The sequence below is a fragment of the Pyrgilauda ruficollis genome, unplaced genomic scaffold, assembly GCF_017590135.1.
Source record: "Pyrgilauda ruficollis isolate IOZ18807 unplaced genomic scaffold, ASM1759013v1 scaffold23, whole genome shotgun sequence".
In the NCBI taxonomy this organism is placed as follows: Eukaryota; Metazoa; Chordata; class Aves; order Passeriformes; family Passeridae; genus Pyrgilauda; species Pyrgilauda ruficollis.
The window spans coordinates 13,194,238-13,213,804 of record NW_024522539.1 but is presented as its reverse complement, the minus strand read 5'-3'; the positions used below and the strand labels follow the sequence as shown (position 1 = coordinate 13,213,804).

At 38.6% G+C, this 19,567-nt stretch overlaps 1 protein-coding gene across 1 annotated transcript in view; it reads right to left on the bottom strand.

Moving 5' to 3' along the window:
- The window catches only part of LIPC (lipase C, hepatic type), a 70,285-nt gene that overhangs the window by 35,494 nt on the left and 15,224 nt on the right, over positions 1-19,567 (bottom strand). Inside the window, exon 2 of the mRNA XM_041469311.1 lies at positions 17,583-17,695. Coding sequence (XP_041325245.1) covers positions 17,583-17,661 — 79 coding nt within the window. The 5' untranslated portion in view covers positions 17,662-17,695. The remainder of the gene's footprint in view (positions 1-17,582; positions 17,696-19,567) is intronic.

Sequence of the window (19,567 nt, the reverse complement as noted above, 5' to 3'; positions counted from 1 at the left end):
TGGAATCTGAGTCAATGTTACTGCAAAATGAGAGAATAGACATCTCTTCAAACACCAAACCTTATGGAGGATGCCTAAAATTTGCCTAGGTGGCTGGGCCTTCCTCTAAAAGTGGTCTTGCAACAGATTAATTAAAGCAGACAAGCTTAATAGAATCACAGAATATGCTGAGTTGGAAGGGACCCAGCAGGATCATTGAGTCCAACTTCTGGCCCTGCTCGGGACCTCCAAGAATCCCACCATGTGCCTGAGAGCACTGTCCAAATGCTTCTTGAACTCAGGCTTGCTATGGTTTTTGGTTTTTTTTTTTTTTTTTTTTTGCTCTGGAGACAAACCATTCTCTTTGTAACAGCTTCTGATGTTCCAGTCAGCCATTATGACAGGATGAAATACTTCTCTGTATTTAATTATCAAGTTTTTAATTTGAATTTATCAGGAGACTGTTTGAGTAGAGTCTGCAAAATTGTCAGGCAAAGGAATCTTCTAAAAATAAAAAGTTGTTAGCAAGATACTCAGCGTGCATAAGATGAAGGAATTTATAAATAGATTTGGGAAGAATTGAGCTCATTATAAAATAAATCTAAGATACATTTTTATGGATACAGCCACGTTTCATAGTTATTTTAAAGGAGCCTAAACCTTCAGTGTGGAGACTTTGTCCATTCTTGCTCTGGCACCAGGTGTTCTCCAGCCCTGCAATGAAAGGCAATGAAAGGAGAGAGCCTGTGTGGCAGGAGGCAGGCACAGAGCTGCAGCAGCAGTCAAGGGATCTCATTATTAATGAGCTTTTATCTCCTCCCTCCTCCTTTTTCTTGTTGGTTTTTTTTTTTTTGTGGTGGTGGTTTTTTTACATCAGAAGTGTTATAAGTAGCCTCCCTGGAAAGAAAAGTGCATCCATCAGGGGGGGTGGCTCCCAGGAATCCTTGGCTAGTTTGTGGTTCAGGGGAGGAAGGTTTGCAGTGCAGGCTGCAGTGGGAGCTGTGCCTGGTGTGGGAACAAGGAGTAGCAAAGAGACGGAGTTGGTGTGAAACCATTGAGTTTTGTGAGAGCTCTGCTACATTTACTCAAACAAAAATTTACCTTCAAGGAGATGGAGGGGATTCTTTATAAAAAAATTTGCCAGACATACCATCAAGGGAAAGAAAAAAGGAAACAAGCTGTACAAATTATTGTTAGGAAAAAAAAGAAGTTTTTTCTGTTATTGATAGTTTCTCAGAAAATCTCACAGTGCTGTGTAACTGTATTGTATCCAATTACTTGCTGCTTGTTATATGTTTCAGCCACAGTGTAAAATTTTAGACATTGTAAAAAACGTTTTAAAAACCAACAAAATTATGTAGATTTGACATGTCATCCTTTTAAAAGTGAAAGTCCTGCTCAGCCTGGCTGTTAGCCATTCATCTTAGCGATGAGACCTTTTAAAGTTGCTTTTGAATGAAAATATATCTGGAAATAAAGTTATTATCTGAATTTAATTGCATCATTTCAATTTCCATTTCAAGACTCATGATTTACTAATTCCTCATAATTGGAAAGATAAGCCTATTCTTATGTTCTCAAGCCAATTAGATGAAAAGAGCAAGTGCCTGGGCAAACAGTTTGTCTGTGTCATGAAAGAGGCATTGAGTTTGTCTGTAGGAGAAGAGGCATTTTGCTCAAATGGAAGTACAAGTGAGATGCAGCTACGAAAGGTTTTTGTTCACACCAGGATGAGTGAACTCTCCAGGAGTGCACTTGAAAGCAGCCCCCCATCTCCCCATGCTTTGGTTTGTACTGGGGAATGATCTGGGCACACAAAGCAGCCTCCTTAAAGCTAATCCACACCAAAGCCTGTGCTTTTAGACTGCAGCTGATGAGCTCCAGCTTCCCATGAATCCTCATCCCCAGCACGAGAGCAGAACCAGTCCAGAGTGGTTCCCAGCACTCCCCTGCCCCAGAGGCCTCTGTGGGCTCACCTTGGTGTTTAACACCAAATGTCTCACTGCTCAGACCTGCTCCTATTGCACTGCAGGACATCTTGCAGTGACATGATCTAAACGTGGTAATTATAATCTATAGCAAGATTAATAGCTGCCAGTGAAGAAGAAATAGTAGTTAGAGCAATTAGAGAATACTTTAAAGAAGATATAATAGATTAAATAAAACACAATTCTGCTCTTTTATACACCATATTCTTTTAGTATTTAACTTTATACTCTCTTGGAAGCTGAGGGAGGCCGTGGATTAAATACAAAATTCTTTCTTCTGTTTTCATATTTGGTCACAATACTGCATTGGAGTGTGCAACAAAGCAGAAAGAAAATGCTTATCATATTTTCTTGCTTATCATATTTGGGGAACTTATTTTCAGTCTCAAGTGAGATATTTAATAAAAATTAGTTTTGAACCCAGTGAAGAAGTAAAAACCAAGAAGGAAATAAATCTCTTAAATTGCTTTCAAATTCCCCTCTTGGCATGCCATTTTCTATTTCTTTCATTCATATTTTTGTACCGTATTGCAAGCACTACTGACAGCCTGCCCTTACTTATTTTTTTATTTGCAGTTCTATTTGAGAACATGAATATTTTATCTGACTACTTCCCAAAGCAAGAAACTTCTTAGGGAATAGCATAATTTACAAACTTGGTTGGGATGTTAAGAGTGTAGCTTGATTTCAGGGGCCTAAACTTCATGTAATAATATATTCAAGAATTGTCTTTCTGCTTTCTGTCTTACTGGTCATGACTGGAGATTGTAGGGAATGCCCATATTTTAAAAAACACCTAATTTTGAAAACCACCTAAATTTAAATCTCTTGAACAAATCTCTTTTTGTCTTGTGCCTCTGATGGGATTATTTCCAGGAGCAAACTTGATAGAAATGGTGAAGTCACTGAAGTTTAGATTACATGTGATTTTTATGGAATGGAGCAAACTGCTAAAAATCACTGGATTTGAGCAGATCCAGAATACCAGTGTGATCACATAAGAGTCATTAATGTAGACTTTTATGTAAAATTTTATCTGCTGCTCTTGAATGCTTTTCCCCTGACTGTTGAAAGATACCTTGTTAAGAAAAGGTCATAATTTATCAAGCAATTTGTGTAACTCCTAATAGGGAAACTGAAAGTGATCAGAGGGAAACATTATTTTTGGTTTGAAAAGTAAGGAATTGGAACATTTGATTTGAGTAATAGTGGAAACTGCAAACAATTCTTGCCTTTTAGAATCCTGCTCACCATCTTGTTCCATGATGAGTGGCTAATGATCAGTGTCATTTCTTTGTGTGGTGGCTCATATCTAACTGATGCACAGTAGATTACAATATGTGTCAATGCTGATGAAAACAGAGAACTGATTTTTCTAACAGAAAATGTCACTAAGAGCAGTTAAGATTATATTCTTCTGATATAGGAGAGAGAATTTAAAGCATTATTTTAAACATGGCTACCTCAGCATTGTTTTCCTCAGTTTTGCATTGGTGATGAAGACAGGCTATATATATTGACATTAGAGATTAAGTATGAAAAGCAAAGTCTGAAGTTCTTTAATTGGTTGTTTTCTATGTACTTTATAATGTCCTGGTTTTTACCATTCCTTTTACTATGCTGACCCTCCCAGGTCACCAGGAGATGTACTGCCCAACAGCAAAGTGTGCCAAAGCAGATTCTTATAGGGTCTCATTCTTCCTCTGAGATGACAGCAGTTCTACTAAAGTATATTTAATGTCTTAAACACTTGAACTGATATGTGCTAGAAGGTATGGGAAAAGTCCAGATATACAACAGCAACACATGGTTCTCAATTTAGTGGAAGTGATTTTGAGTGAATAATCCTTATTAAGTGAAACTGAGAGCGAAACACCAATGCTCATACACAACTTAGCTGAGTTTGGCTGCTTATAAATATGCATTGTATGTTTGATTATTTCACTTTTAAAGTTCTTCAGTGAGCAGGGTGGTACACACGCCTTCTAGTCCTGAGATACCAGAATCACAATCCCTTATGTCACAACAACAAACAGAGAGTTTTGTTTTCAGTTCTCTAATTTTGTACAACTTTTTTTTTGAAACAGGCTGAAAAACATATTTAATGTCTCCTAAAATAAGCACTGTCCTCATTCGTTGAATGTATCCAGCTGTTTATTTGGTAAACAGAATCTCTACATGGATATCCAAGGCATCCCAGGACCCTGGTATACTGTCAGTGCTCAGCAAACTTTACTTGACTTTGTAACCGTATAAATGATTTATCAATGAGCCATCTGGGTTAGAATCATCACAATGAGTTAGAAAATTATTCTTTTTCCCTTTCTGAGTTAACTGTGAGTTAGTAGTGCTTGTTTCTGTAGAGAGGTTTGTCTCTGTGAGGTAAAATGGTCCTGGTACATTTGACATTAATTTCTGTCATAATGTTTAAAAGGCTTGATTTTACTCAGATGTCCAGAGACTTAGTTCCAGAATTCCCATTATCCTAATTACTTCACAAAATGAAACTACTCAATGCATGTCCAGGCAATTATTTTACACTTCAGCTGCTGGCACGATACTGAAAGAAATAGATCACGTCATTTATGCGTTCCCAAAAATACACCTTGTTAGCTGTGCCCTGGAGTCAGGAAATCAAGTGTCTAAATAATGAAAACGCTAAAAATGTGCATTGTTGAAAATTACGAAAAAAGACTGATACTCTGTTGTCAGCGTCATGTCTCAGTTTGTGGCACTTCCTTTTCAAGACAAATAAAAAAGCAGTGTCCTTGTTCATCTTCATAATGGCACTATCACTGAGCGAGTGCAGGCCAGAATTTTGATGCTACTTGTCTATTAGTTTTAGAGGAAATGCATTGCTGTCTTTAGTGTGACAAAGAAAGTTATTAGAGAATGGGACAAGGAGGCTAAAAAGAAGGATTCCAGTTGTCACACTGAATACTCTCAAAGTAGCTAGAGGCTCAGGAGGTTTTTTGGTGTCTAATTGAAAGCAGAGGTAACCATAGTGATCGTGCTAAAATTGTGACCATTGATGTTATTGGTGTTTCAGAATTGTGCAGTTGTTTGTTAAAATAGTGAGTGCTACCTTAAGGATGCTATAAAAACCAAAGGGGCTGGCTGACCAGTGCAGCCACAAAGCTGATGTGTGGTGTCATGTGGGAGGAACTGAGGCATATCCCAGGGCCTTATTCCCACTCTGTGAGCTGACATTTGGCTGTATGAAAATGTGGGAGAGTGCATTGCCAAGTGGAGCTGCTGGGGAAGCTGCAGCCTCTGTGACAGACACAAACTTGAACACAGCTCAGAGTGACACAGGCAGCCCCAGTTTGGGTGATTTGATGTGGATGAAGCCACAGCTGGTGGCTTGCATGTCCAGCTCCTGAAGGGCTGCCATGTGTCTGTCTGCACTGAGCTGGGCCTTGGATTTTTTTAAAGCAGTGTTTGTTCTGTGTTTCTCACTCTGTGCTTTTCACTTTGAAAGGGTTGGTAGCTGGAGATACATCTTGCCTATTGTCTTTTGAGGCTTCCAGTTGTTTGCAACTTCTTGCCATAGAGAGGACAGTGACTTCTTTTTGGAGGTGAATCCTTTTGGTGCCTCCTTCCCACATAGCAAGTTCTATAATAAATATTTGCTAGTTTTATTTTGGATGATATGTTATTCTTTTGACTCCTGCTACAATTACTCTTTGTAGAAAAACTATCTCTAAAGGTCATACTGGCAGTTATATCATAGACCCAAAATAGCTGATTTTAACACATTTCTTTCTCCCCTCTTTCAAATACATCCTGCAACTGCTCTGAAGCAGTGCTTTGGACTAATGAGAGTTATTGCCAGGCTTCCCTGTTATGACACATTGTTAGAAATGTGCCTAACATACAAAAGTGATGGCTCACTGGGCTTTCAGCACTTCTTAGCCACTGTCACAATTAGGAGCAGTGTTTTATTTGGAGCTCAGTGATTCAGTTCAGATCTCTCTCATTCTCAAGAGAGGCTGCTCACAAGGGCAAAAATTCAGTTTTCATACAGACTTGTCTTCAAAGTCTTACATAAAACACTACATTAAAAGAACAGCTCTGTGACTGAGTGGGGTATGAATTGTCTGTAACCTGATAGAAAGGTAAAATATAGCACCACTACATTAAGACCAGATGTCTTCCTTTTCTGACTAAGAGTCTGTTTAGACATTTGTAGCATTCCTTTGTTTTGGAACAGTTTCGTCATATCTCTGCTTCTGCAGATAATTTGGTACGTGGATCAGATGCAGTTTTATCAAAGGCCTATTCACATGCAATAGAGCAGTCTCATGTTCCTAAAGAGGAGCAAGTTCTCTGATTCTTTCAAAGATGAGAGCAAATTGTGCACCATATTGAGTGCCCTTTGGCTGCAGGTGAAGAATTCAACAGCTTGTGGGAGTGCTAATTAGTGCTAATAATAACTTCAATGACCTGCCTTGGCTTTAAAATGCCTGACAGAAATTGCCCTGTCCTTGAAGGACAGAGATTTTGTTTCTGTGTGTGTCTGATTAGGGACACTCATGCCTACATGTTTCTGTGTTTAGTGATCACATAAAATTACCAAGTGAGTGCTTGTGTGTGAATGAAAAAGAAGGGATTGGTGTTGGGGAATCAAGAGGAAAAAAAGGCAAAGAGACCTCCCAAAAATACTACACCAGAATTCCATTATTAAAGGGATTTCTCTTTTAGTCTAAATAGCCTTATTAAAACTAGAAATAGTAATAGGAAAGCATTAGATTAGGAATTGGATTAGTCAAAATTAAACCTTGTCTCTCTAATTTTGGTACTTTTTCTGTGGTTATTCTGCTGAAATATGTATGGAGGGTCTGAGGAAAATGAAAGCAGTAATTTGAGCAAGTGCACAAAAAGCTCTAAAGTATGAAATTTTTAATTCATCTGGATAATAGGTTGCTGATGGTGCAGAAAACAATTGTATTTTCAGGGATATTGCCCTAGACCTTTCTAATATAAGTTTTATTAATGCTAGCCAGAAAAAATGAATCACTTTATGAGGTGGAATGATAAATTAGGGGGTTTTCTGACTTTCCTTTCTTTTGCTAAAGTTATTTTTGAAAATCAGTCAAATTTGAGGAAAGGGTTTTTTTAAATGCCTATAAAGGCTTAATTGGATGATGGAAACACTGGTAAGGCAGCAGATTTATTTATTTTTTAAATTCAGGATAAAAAATTGAAGTTAAAAAAATGTGACTCAGTGTTTTGTTCCTAACTAGACTTTTGGCTTCAGTGCTGCCCAAGCAATTCCAAGCAGATTTCTTCCCTACCCTACTGCCACCCACCCACTCCTGACCTCCTGCAGTCCCATCATTGCCCCACCACAACTGGTCCCTTAGCTGCAGAGTGAACAAGATCAGGGAGCTTATCCAGCTAAAAAAGTAGGATGACCAAGAAAAAATAGGATTGTTTTTGAGCTGGATCAGTTTCCAAGCTGACTGGCTCCAAGAGGAATTGTGATCACTGTGTGGCTGCAGGGAGCTGTGCTGGCACAGTGGGGAGGGAGCCCTCTGGCAGCAGTGGCCAGAGGGAAGGGCTGCTGAAGCTGATAATGTCACCACGAGGGCCATGAACTCCAGTCCTTCCCTTTACATTAAGATGTCTGCCAGCACTGGACTGGTGAAGTACAAAGCACAAAAAGTCAAGTATTTGAGGCCTTGCTTTTCCCCAGAGCTGCAAAGGTACAGAATCTCTTTAGTCTCATTTTCATTGCTGTTAAAGAGTATCCTAGAAATCAAAAAGCAAAAAATATTCACGTTTGATTGCCTTACTACAGTCAATTAAGCTTAATCAGGAACACAGATGTGTATTGAGGGACTAACTTGCTGCACAGCAAGAGGGAAAATACTGGTTTGCTACATTTTCCAACTACCCACACCATCCCAGAGAGTGCAATATACAACCAGTGTGGAAACACCCAATGCAGTGTCAGCTCACAGAAGGTCTGTGGGGAAAGCTACTACATTTTAATGAAATGAAGAGATACATGAAACAGGCAGCCTTCCATCTGGAGATTCTGGGGATCCAGAGTGTTCTGTAGTACAAGAGTTTAGTTGTGTGGCTGTGTAGAATTTGAAAAACAGAAACACAGGTAGCCAGTAGCCAAATTGTGACAAAGTGAATTATAGAGGAGCTGTAAAAGATCCTTCAATCACTTGTTATAGACACAAGATTAATCTGTTTGGATTGCTCTGGACTTGGTCCAGAATGTCTGAAAGGGAGATCAGAAGCAATGAAGTGCTGGGTTTGCAGGGTGCTAAGTGCTGCTCTGATGCCTATACTGTGAGAAATCCTTCTCAGCTCAGAGTACCCAGGCCCTGAGCAGATGTCTGAGAATTTGGTTTCCTCCTGCACATCAGGATTATCATATTCAAAGTATCCAAAGTGATATCTTTTCTAAAGCCAGTTTAGAAACTAGCATTGATACTTCATAGATGGAAAATAACTTATAATTTAAATATTTTTGGTAGGGCCATAAATATCAGCTCTTTCATGGTATTCAGGGGAGTAACATTTTATTGAAATGAATAGCAAGAGACATCTTAAGGCCAAGTAGTTATCACCAGTGGAATTAATTGACTAGCACTTAATGTTCTGTAAAGTAGAACATTTTAAATTAATATACACAATATTCATAACCTACAATAGAAAGATAGAAAGGGGCATGGGATCATAAGAGAAATTCTAATCCAAGGCCTAAATCCTACGAATTTACTAAAATTCCAGAGATGGGTTTGGGAGAAGGGATGTGCAAAAATTCCTCTCAGATGGAATAGTACATCATACTCCTGGTTTTATTTTTATTCTCTAAGAATCTCAGTGATAGTTGTGCTAATTTCTGCTACCTGAAATTTCAGATAGAACACAATGTATTCAGCTGCCCTTCCCATTGCCACTTCCTGTGAGCTGATTTAGGGAGATTAAAATAGTACGCAGTACAAGTGTCTCCTCTGGGAGCTGGATCAAAGACTGTAAGTTTGCTCTAGGTCCAAATCTCCCTTGCATTCTTTAGGATGACACTGACACTACCAAGCCAGAAGGTTCTGAGGGACACATTTCTTGGCTGAAGTTTCTTACAAAAGTTGCAGTTCCTTTAAATTAACATATTAAAGTAAAAGATCACATTGTGGTCACAGAGCATGTGAGAAGAAACTGAGGCTGTTTAATGGCATACATCAGGATCAGGCTGAACTCCCTCTCCAGGAAACAGTGTGGAGATTGCTCTTGGGATGGAGGTAGAGTTCTGACAGAGAGGGAAGGCACATTAAGTTTTTGGAAAGAGTGAATCCTGAAGGCTTCTGTGCCCTAAGAAACATGTGGAAACCTCACAGTGCTCTGTGTCCTGGTATAGAATGGAGGCAGAAGCATAGTAAGCAAAATCTCATGCTTAGCACACATTCTCTTTGTATTTCACTGTGTTTGAAATGCTGTTGCCTAGAGGATGCTTTCAGGGTTTCTTTTTTCTCTCCTACCTTGGTGTGGCCCAGAGAGCAGTAAGTACAGGTCAGCTGGAACAGGGGAATTGTCTTGGTGGTGAAGGCCCAGCTGCTGTCACTGTTCCATGGCAGAGCACTGCAGTCAGCCATGGAGCCTGGGCATAACGAGGCACTCACTGCCCAGCTGGAGGAGAGATGACTGAATTGCATTGTAGTGGGAATGAAAACCAGAAGAGTAACTTCAGTTCTGCTCACTGAAATGTTTAGTGTGGGAACCTTTCCAGAGCTTTATTGGGATTTCTGGTCAAAACACCTCATTAGTATCTCAGCTTTCATGACCATTTGATGTCATCTACTAAGAAAACAATGATTTATGATGTTCCTTACAAAAAACCTGTTCCCAATTAAAAGAACAAGCTCTACTTTCTATTCCTGGGTAAGCAGAAGGTAAGCATGATGGATAGAGACCACAGTAGATTTTCAGATGATGTGCCAGCTGGCTTTCTGTGTAGTTTCTAGTGCTGCAGGGATCCACTCACTAATGCTTTGTTCTGGTAGCTGCGTTTTTTATATTTGAGTATTCTCCATTCCCTTCTTTCTCCCTTTTATGTCTAGACTCTAATTCTACAGTCCACTTCTGTACTGACAGTAGAGCAGGGCAGAGAATTAACTTTAATCCAGTCACAATTCCCTCCATTTGCTCTGTTTCTTGAAAACATACAGAAACTGCTTTGGAGTTACTTTCAAGTGTTCAGAGAAGACTCTTAATTGTCTCCTGGTTGCAGCTGGTCCTTAACTTGAAAAGCAGATTTGAGGAACCCTGCACAGATATAGTCTGTAAAAGTCATGTTCTTGAGGGTGAACCTCTGCTCTGGGTCATGCTTCATCCTGCTTACTCTCGTTTGCATAAACACATTAAATGCAATTAGGGCTGTCAGGTTCCCTTGTAGTTTAGCTAAGCACTGTGGTGTAGGTGGCAATTTATATGTTGTCATAGACAAGCTATTTTAGTCAGGATCAGTTAAGAAATTGTTCAGATATTTGAAAGGTCATTAAGGTGCTGGCTCTAGTGACTCCTAGAAGAGTGATATTGAAGCATTAATAGGGACTGGAGTCTAGGATGAGACATTAAAAAGGAGTTCAAGTGGATACTAAGGACTTGATTCAATACCTCTAGAAGGTTTTGGGGCATTTTTTACGTAATGTAGTTCAGTAAGAAAGATGAATAGTTTACAGAGATGTATTTGGCATGACAAACTGGAGGTTAAGTCATGCCCTTGTGTCCTAAGAGCACTGCTAATTCATATTGTCATTTCTTCCTCATGTTTCAGGCACTGAAAGTAATATTCTGCTTCAGTAAATAGTAATCAGTTTCAGAAATGCAGTAGTTTTCATGTCTTTCTGAAAATAATGATAAGGGTTTTAATAGACTCCAAGATTCTTACAAATAATTAACTGTTAAAACAATTTTTTGATGATTGTAAGCTCTCTAGTGAAAGCATTACCTGGATAATACCTCGTGAAATATTTTTTTTATAGTGAAAAAATGTTGCCCAAACATTTCCTCCTCAAAAAGAAAATCAGAGCTTTTTCCATGCCCCTTCCTTTCCTAGTGTCAAACCCTAAAAAGCAAACCTTGAAGGCATTTGTACTGTCATCCTAAGTGAAAAGTACAAGTGACATAAATATGAAAACTAGCAGTACTATTTCACCAAAACATACAAAAAATTTTAAATGGAAATATAAGAAACCAAAACACTAGCCTCTTCAGTATGTATATAATTTTCTAACACCTTTTTTTGTCAGAAAGTCCACATAATTTAATTATTTGTATTTTTAAACAGCTCATGGAATTCCACTCAAAGGTAGGTTCTGGACAAGTTTTAGTCTCAAGACATGATAATTACCTGGACAGTATATTAATTGTACAGTGATTTGCCTGGTAAATAAATTAGAATATATTTTGATAGTGTGTATATGTGTATCTATCTATATATGTGTATATATATATATGTACAACTAAGGAACACACATACACAGCACTGCCACCCCAATTTGACAGAATCTCTAATTTGAGTGACTTTTGGAAATGCAGGTTGGCAAACATGGAGCTAAGCCTTAATTGATGTCCTCCAACATCCCTTATGACCTAATGCTGCTGAAAGGGAGAAGAGTGGTGCTTGAAAGAGTAAGTAAATTCTTCACTCTGACACTATAGATTACTTTGAGCCTGAGATGAATAAAATAGAGCACAAGTGATCTAATATAGAATAGATTTTAAAATGAAAAATTTCCTCTCAGCAATGTTTCTATCTAATGGTTTACAATGCTAGCATTAAGATATGGCAGAACATGCCAGTGTAGCAGAATTTTAGGGCAGTTTGTCAATTCCAGACACAAAGCCAAATCAAACATATGTGTATGTTTTTATTTTTGTCCTTGGACCTGCTCTGTCATCATCTCCTCCATGGTTCAGTGCCTCTCTCTGTAAGCAATACACAAATTTAGAAAATGCTTTTCGGATCAAATATTTCAAAACAGCAGAAGTTCGAAGGTTTGTCTCATAAAATTTGGGGTTTCAGATTGGACATGCTGGTCTAATTCTGGAGAGCATTATATGTATAAACACCTTGTTTCCTCATATTCAATATTTCTACATCTCCTTTTTTGTCATTTGTTGCATTTGGAGCAACACCGGGAATTCTGGAGGCCAAATAGGAACCCAAATATAAACAGTATTATTGATAAAAGATTCAAAAGATTTTACTAGACTGGGCAAGCAAACCAGAGAATTTCTGTAATTTTAGCCAACAACTCCTGTTGTGCAACCATCTTGTTTTAGAAGCATTTTAGCACCATCAAAAGCTTTTGATGGCTGATTATAATGAGTATGTGGAAGGGTGTGCAATCCTATGCAGTTAAATGCTTTCTGAGGATATTAGCAACTGTAGCAATTTTTTAAATATTGAAAGGAGCAAACAAGAAAGGTATCATAGTAATATAACTATAAAACCAGTATATTTTTCTAGAAGAAAGGCTACAAAGTGTGAAAGAGGTCATTTTAACTTGGAGCACAGACATCAAACAATTTTTTGCAAGAGTCATAATTCACATTTGGCCTATGGCCAAAGCAGTGAACTGCATCACCCACTCTTGGCATGTGCAGATAGATGGTCCCTTCTGTCTCTTTTGCCAGTTATTGCTCATGTTGCCAGGAAATCTTAATCATGCTGCTTGGAAGTGACTGCTGGCCCATCCCCCTGCTGCCAAGCTATTCCACTGTGTAAGGAGTCCAACTCAGCTTCAGCAAACAGACTCTTAGCTCCATCTAACATAGGAAAAAGGTCACTGTGCTAAGGCCACTCAAGGGGACCATATGGTGGTAGGACTTACATCATCACTATTGCACTGCTGTTGATGCAACCCTATTAATAACCCTGAAGTTCACACAGACTTGGCATAACTAGGTTTTCTAAACGAAAATGTGTAATATAAACCTAGAGTGAACCACAAAATCAGAAGAAAAGAAAAATGCTCTCTTTAATACTGAGTCATAGAATGGTTGGAGTTGGAAGGGAGCTTAAAGATTGTCTAGTTCCAGCCCTCTTGCCATGGTCAGGGATGGCCCTCATAGGTCAGGCTGCTCAGGGCCCCATCCAACCTGGTCTTGAACTCTTCCAAGGATCAACTCAACTAAACAACCTGTTCCAGTGCCTTAGAATGCTCTAAGAATTTATTGCTACTATCTAATGTAAAAGTACCCTCCTTCAGTTTAAGACCACTGCCCCTTGTCCTATCACTATATGCCCATGTAAAAGGTTCCTCTCCCTCCATTTTACAAGCCCTCTTAAGGCACTGAAAGGCTGCAGGGAAGTTTCCCTTGAGCTCTCTCCAGGCTAAACAACCCCAACTCTCTCAGCCTGACTTCACAGGAGAGGTGCTCCAGCCCTCTGATCATCTTTGTGGCCTCTGGACCCACTCTAACACTCCACATTTTCCTTGTGCTGAGGATCCCAGTGCTTAATGCAGTATGTTTTTATTGATACTTATTTTCCATTGAAACTGTGTATTTGTATTTAAAACTAATTCTAGCCTTCTCTAGTTTGAGAAAGACAATCAGTTAAGCAGTTTGATTGCAGTGCCACATTACCAAGAGCTGCTCTGTATGTTCAGGTTTTTCTAGTGTCATATGCAAGCACTATTCAGGCAGCATAGTCAGAAGAATGTAATGCTCCAGTCATACAAATTGCAATCCACTGGTGAATTTAAGCTCCTTGTTAAGATGTTCAGTCACTTGCTTTAGTAGAAATATTGAAAGTTGTTTCGTGCATGGATAGTTCCTTTGTCACTTGTGTTCCTGTTATTGTCTCTTTTCATGGAAAAGCAAAGGGCCTTCTGTTAGTTAAACTATAATTATATTTTGCATCCTGTAGTGAAAATTTATGTCTGAAATTATAGTCATAGATTTTTCCAGATGACAAAAGGAAAAATAACTGGTTTAGATCCTAGAAATTTTGGTAGAATTCTAAGACTCGTGGGAGCACTGCAAATTTTAAACACACCCAGTCAGAAAATTGCAGCAAATAGTTTTGCAAAACTTTTCCTGAGAATATCATAACATAGATCATTAGTGTAACTGGTGTATGAACTTTCAAATTCCAGGACTTCTTGGACCATTATTTTTGTATGTCACAAAATTTAGCTCCTGAATCCCTCTTTAAGTGATCTAACTAGAAGTGATGTGAATTTAAACTTCAGAGGTGATCAATAAGTCCATTGAAGTTAATAAGAAATACTAATGGTTTTTAGACTTGTTTCTATGGGCTCACTTTAGTTCTCTATCTCTACAGTTTAAATGGCTTTTGAATTTTCTATGCTTTCTGTGTTTCTAAGAGTTTTTCTGCTATAAGAGGTAGAAATTATTATTTTGGTAATTTTTTGGATCTGATAGGGTATACCCCACACACTGCATTTTGTTGAGAAATTTTATATAGTCTTTGATATATATTTGCTATACCAAACATCTCTTGCATCTGTAATCCATTTGAGGAATGAAGAAAACATAACAGCTATTCACATTTTTGTGTAGTCCATTCCTATGGCCTGTGTGTAATACTGAGGTGATGATAGCACTGCAGTACTTAAAACGTAGCAGAACTGGATGATAGCTAAGATGTTACCTTCTCTTTTGGGGGAAAAAAGTGCAGCTCTTCTGCCAGCTGTGAGACTATCAAGTAAAAAATGCTAGCTCAACAGCATGCATTTTCATGTCAGCTACTGTCTAACTCTGCTCTGCACAAGGAAGTGGAATAATGGAAAATATTCCCACCTACTTTTATGTTTACAGAAGAAGAGTCAAAATAAATAAGGGCTTATGTATTTTTCACATGCTTGTAGAAAGAATCATCTTGGCTCAGTTTCAGAGATGTTATTTTTAGGTGCTTATTTCTCATTCTGGGATTCTGCTTTTAGATAATGAACCTTTGCCAAAAATGCCAAACTTCTTCCCTGCTATATAAATGTACAAGAAAACCATGGCATTTCAGAAACCCTCTGTGGTTTTTTAAAGAATAACCATGTGTGTGTTTTAAATTTGGTGTTGTTTTCGCTTGGTAATGCACTCCATCTTATTCTACATAATTAAGTATAAAATAAGAACCTACAATATATATTTCTGTACATAACTTGATCAAAAATATTTACAAACACCTATCTAAATTGATTTACCTGCTGCAGTCTAGTTCCTATAAGTTCTGATTTTGTAATGTGAGTTCTTTTACTGTGTAGGTGGATACAACAGTACAGAAAGAAAAAATTGAAGCAATTGTTTATTTTCTGGATACAAATGAATGAGTAGGACTTTTACACAGTGATTGTTCTTTTAGAGACTGGCTCTTTCATAGGTAATTGCTTGTTCTAGAATTATGTGCCAGACACTCATCCCTGAGGAGGCTTTGCACTCCTGATAGTTGTGCTGTTCTATGCTGCACTTCCTGCTAAAACAAGAACAAGTGAGCTCCAAGGTAGAAGGATATCCAGGTAAAACAGATTCAATGCTCATGGAAAGCTGTCTCCACCTGACAGCATTAAAAGGCTTCTTATGCAGAGCTGAAAGCTTTGCTCCCTTCCTTAGTCTGAGGTGATACCTTACTATCATGTGCATCTGCCATTGTGGCGAAAGAATCTGCCTCACTGAGAAGTGAAATAAGGAAAATGACTCTCCGAGGTTACCAGGTACAGCCAGCACTCACAGAACAAGCAGAGCTTGGCTGACAAGTCAAATGGTTACAGAAATAAGGCAAGGTTTTGAGATCTGGGAATTAAATTATGTTCTGGCCAAGGCTGGTGTGGCTGAGGTTGGATTGGAGCAGGATACCAAGGGAGTGAAAGATGCAGAAACACTCATTAATGCAAATGGGCAGTTGGAATGGAATTGGACTGATTTAAAAGTGACAAGTGATGAGGGTCTTTGTTCAACATAATGAAATACCAGGGTCTTTAGCCTGGTAACTACTCCCTGTAGCAGATCTAGTTAGGCTGTGGGGAGCCTCTAGAAGAAAATACAGTAGATTTTTTTGCATTTTTAGAAATAAACCTTCTCTGCTTCTGAAATCAGTCTCTTGCCTCAACATACTATGAGTTGGGCATATCTGCTAGTACCAATATGACATGTGACCTGTTGTTTGTAGCCCATGAGTAAGGTTTCAAACTGCAGAAGCAATGAGCAAACAAGTGAAGTCCATGATACAGGAGTCCTAGGTCATGAGGGGAAAGGGGATGGAGAGAGTGAAGGGACTGACCTTGCTATAAATGGTGCCACAGGTCATGGGGTGGGAGAATGTGAGCTGCATGAGGCAGGACCTGTGACTGTGAAAGAACAGGGGGACAGTGACTTCCTCTCTCTGCCTTGTGTATCTCTGGGGAGCTAAACTTCAACCACACAGGGGAATCTGAATAGATTTTAGCAGAGATGATGGGAGAAGCCTCAAACTAAAGTTAGTGCTCTTATTTTAGGTTCTCTCAAAGATACAGAATTGGTCAACTTTTCTAAATAGCTTTCTAAGGTTCAGCGACTGTGAAGGATGTGCAGGCCTTGTTTGGTGAGCCAGGCCAAGTTGTGGCATTAATTGAAGTTTCTCACAGTGTTTTAATTCAGGTATTTTATATTGTTCAAAGTTAAACCCAAGGGGAAATTTAATGTGCAGTCTTAAAGAAAGGTGGTCCTTCCTCCTATAGATTGAAGTCACAATGACTTGCATACAAAGCATTTGTGTAGCAAATGGTTTCTAAAACTGTTAATATAAATTAACAAAAATACAAAACACAGCTGATGTAAGGGGCCATACTTCTGTGAATGTGCATATCTTGCTTTATTTCCAGCCAAGGAGAAAACTTCGTTTATCCCCTCCAGACTTAGAGTATTAGAAATGCAGTTAGATAAGAAGGAAAACTAATGCTTGCTTTGTATACATCAATAATGAGGTCAAACATGGCATTATCTTTATCAATCACATCAGAGAGGTTTTAAGAAATGCAGTTGTTTGGTGTCCTGTCTTGCTCAACAGTCACGCAGATACTGACAGAACATCAGCGTCACAAATGCGTAGGAAATGGTTCTATGACCATGCCAGTGATAAAGACCTTTCCCAGTACTGCTCAACAAAACCTACTGCAGATGTATCTCTTCCACTCAAAGATATTAATCCACTTGAGATGAAAGGCAGTCTGCATAAGGCAACTCAGCAAATGAAAGCTTAAACACTGTCAGGTAGCTGGAAATTTTGATTCATAGTAGGAGACTAAATCTGTCACACAGAATAATTCCAGCCCAAGAAGATTATAACATTATCAATTCAGTGAATATTTTCAAATTAATACATTTTAAAATGAGATTGATCAGAAGCTTTGTTAAAGGTCAGATTACCTTAATTCTGTAACCTCAACATGTGTGGATTCCCCCTGGGAAATATTTGTGATAATTATGAGCAACTACATTTTCCAATAAATACAGACAGGTATAAATGCCATATTTTAGGGAACATAGCACCCAAACCCAACATCCTAATGACCAGATAGTCAATACTACTACATTTTTATAGCATAAACATTTTTAAAAGTTAATGATCAGTATTTATATTTAATAGTATATTACCTTTTTTGTTTCCTTCATATGTATTTGCTGAGATGATGATACAAGAAAGCAATAAAAACGAAAGTTGCAAACTTCTCATTTTTTGTTTCTTTGAATGAGAGTTCTGCTAAATTCTGCCAAGAGATGGAAAAAGAAGGAATTAGCAATGCTTTGCAAGAAATTCTTTGCCTATTAATCATTAACCTTGATTTCGTCTGTCCCCTGCTCCAGTTTTTCCTTTTATGGAAGGGAAGTTGGAATTTGCCTATTTCCAACCTCTTCATTTTTATTTTATGCCATGTGTGGCAAAAATAATTTGGAGCTGGATCCTCTTACCTTGCTCAACAGTGCTCAGCTCTGAACACAGACTTGAGGGCATTTGTTCCCTGAAATGCTGCTAAAGGCCAGGGTAACCAGCTTGCATTCAGCTGGTCGACAGCTCGGTCTGAACACATTGCAAAATAAGGGCAAGAGGTTCATCTAAATATTTCATTAACATAGACAAATCCCAGCAAGGCAATCATCAAAATTTTACATATATTAAACACTTCTTTCAGTGGTTCAATCAGTACCAGATTTTGGATAATCAGAGTCTTTTCTTTCAAACCAAGTTAACAATTTTTAACACATAAGACATTAACTAATACAGTACAATTAACCAACATCTCTCTCCATTTCCAATAAAAGAATCATAAGAAACTGTAGGTACTAAATGTAAGTATTTCAGAGGAAAGGTTTCTACTAAAATAGTATGGTTTGTATTGGAAATCAGAGCAGAATTTTAATTACAGCACTGTGTGTGTGTATGCAACAAGTAGGTACATATTGCAAAGCGTGAGAGGACAAAAATTGCCCTTGGATGGGCAGCAGGGGTCACACCCAGCTGGATTTCCCACAGGAGCAGGACACCATGCTGGCCTCTCCTGTGGTAGATCAGTCTGCAGCATCACAGACTTGCCACACCAGTCAAGGGAGCTGAGAATGCTCTGGCTCATTTTAAAGGAACAAAGTGCCAGCTAGGACACAGCCATGGCAGCACAGGCCTTAGCACGGGCTGCAAATCCACCTGCTTTCCATGGGTCACATTTCCCTTGCCAGTTTATGTGGGTTAGTGCTGCAAACCTCCATGGCTACCTGCCCACCTGAGCTAAGGTATAATTAGCCACACAGGTGTATCATACCTCACTTACATGCTTTGCACCATTGTGGAATTTTCCTTAGAAATAGGCACGGGAAACTTTCTCCCACATTCTGAATCATTAAGAAACCCTCATGCACAAGAATGGGTGATAGTGTAAATTTGCTAAACTTAGTTTATTATGGATTTGCTCATAGTAATAGCAAATAGAGACAATTTTCTAAGAACTTTAGTTCTGTGTCAAATTAAATGACTGAAACAGAGCTTCCAAAGTTGAAAAAGTATCTTTTGAGCATTCAGTGAACCCCAGGTTCTTCATGAAGCCTCTTATGTTAATTACTAAATCTAAATTACAAGAAATGATAGCCATACCATCCCAGCCTGTGGAATTTTAAATTTTTCTGTTGTTTTTATAATCAAGAACTATTTTAAACTGTCCGAGATAAAAGAGTTTTCCCTTTTTTAAAAGACTAAATCTCATATGACCAATATGCTATAGCAGAACTGACGTGTTAGACAAAAAAAAAAAAAAAAAGAAAGTATTCTCAGCAGGGAAATTCTGCTGTCTTGCTTGATGCATTGTTCAGGCATATGAGAGCAGGCTTTGTGGGGAGGGGTCCATACTGCTGGATGCTGCATGAAGGCAGGAGAAAAGTGCAGATCACTTTCTTTCCTTGCTCATTCCAAGCAGCTGTGAGTCCAGGATACAGCAGACAGCTGGAAAACCCTCAAGCATTCTCTAAGGTCAGACCTGTCCCTGCAGCTGGCAGTGATCTTGGCACAGTAACATCTGAAGCACTGTCAAGACTGATTGATTAGTGTGTGTGTGTGAAAGTATATTGAAAAAGAGGGCATACAGAAAAGGGGG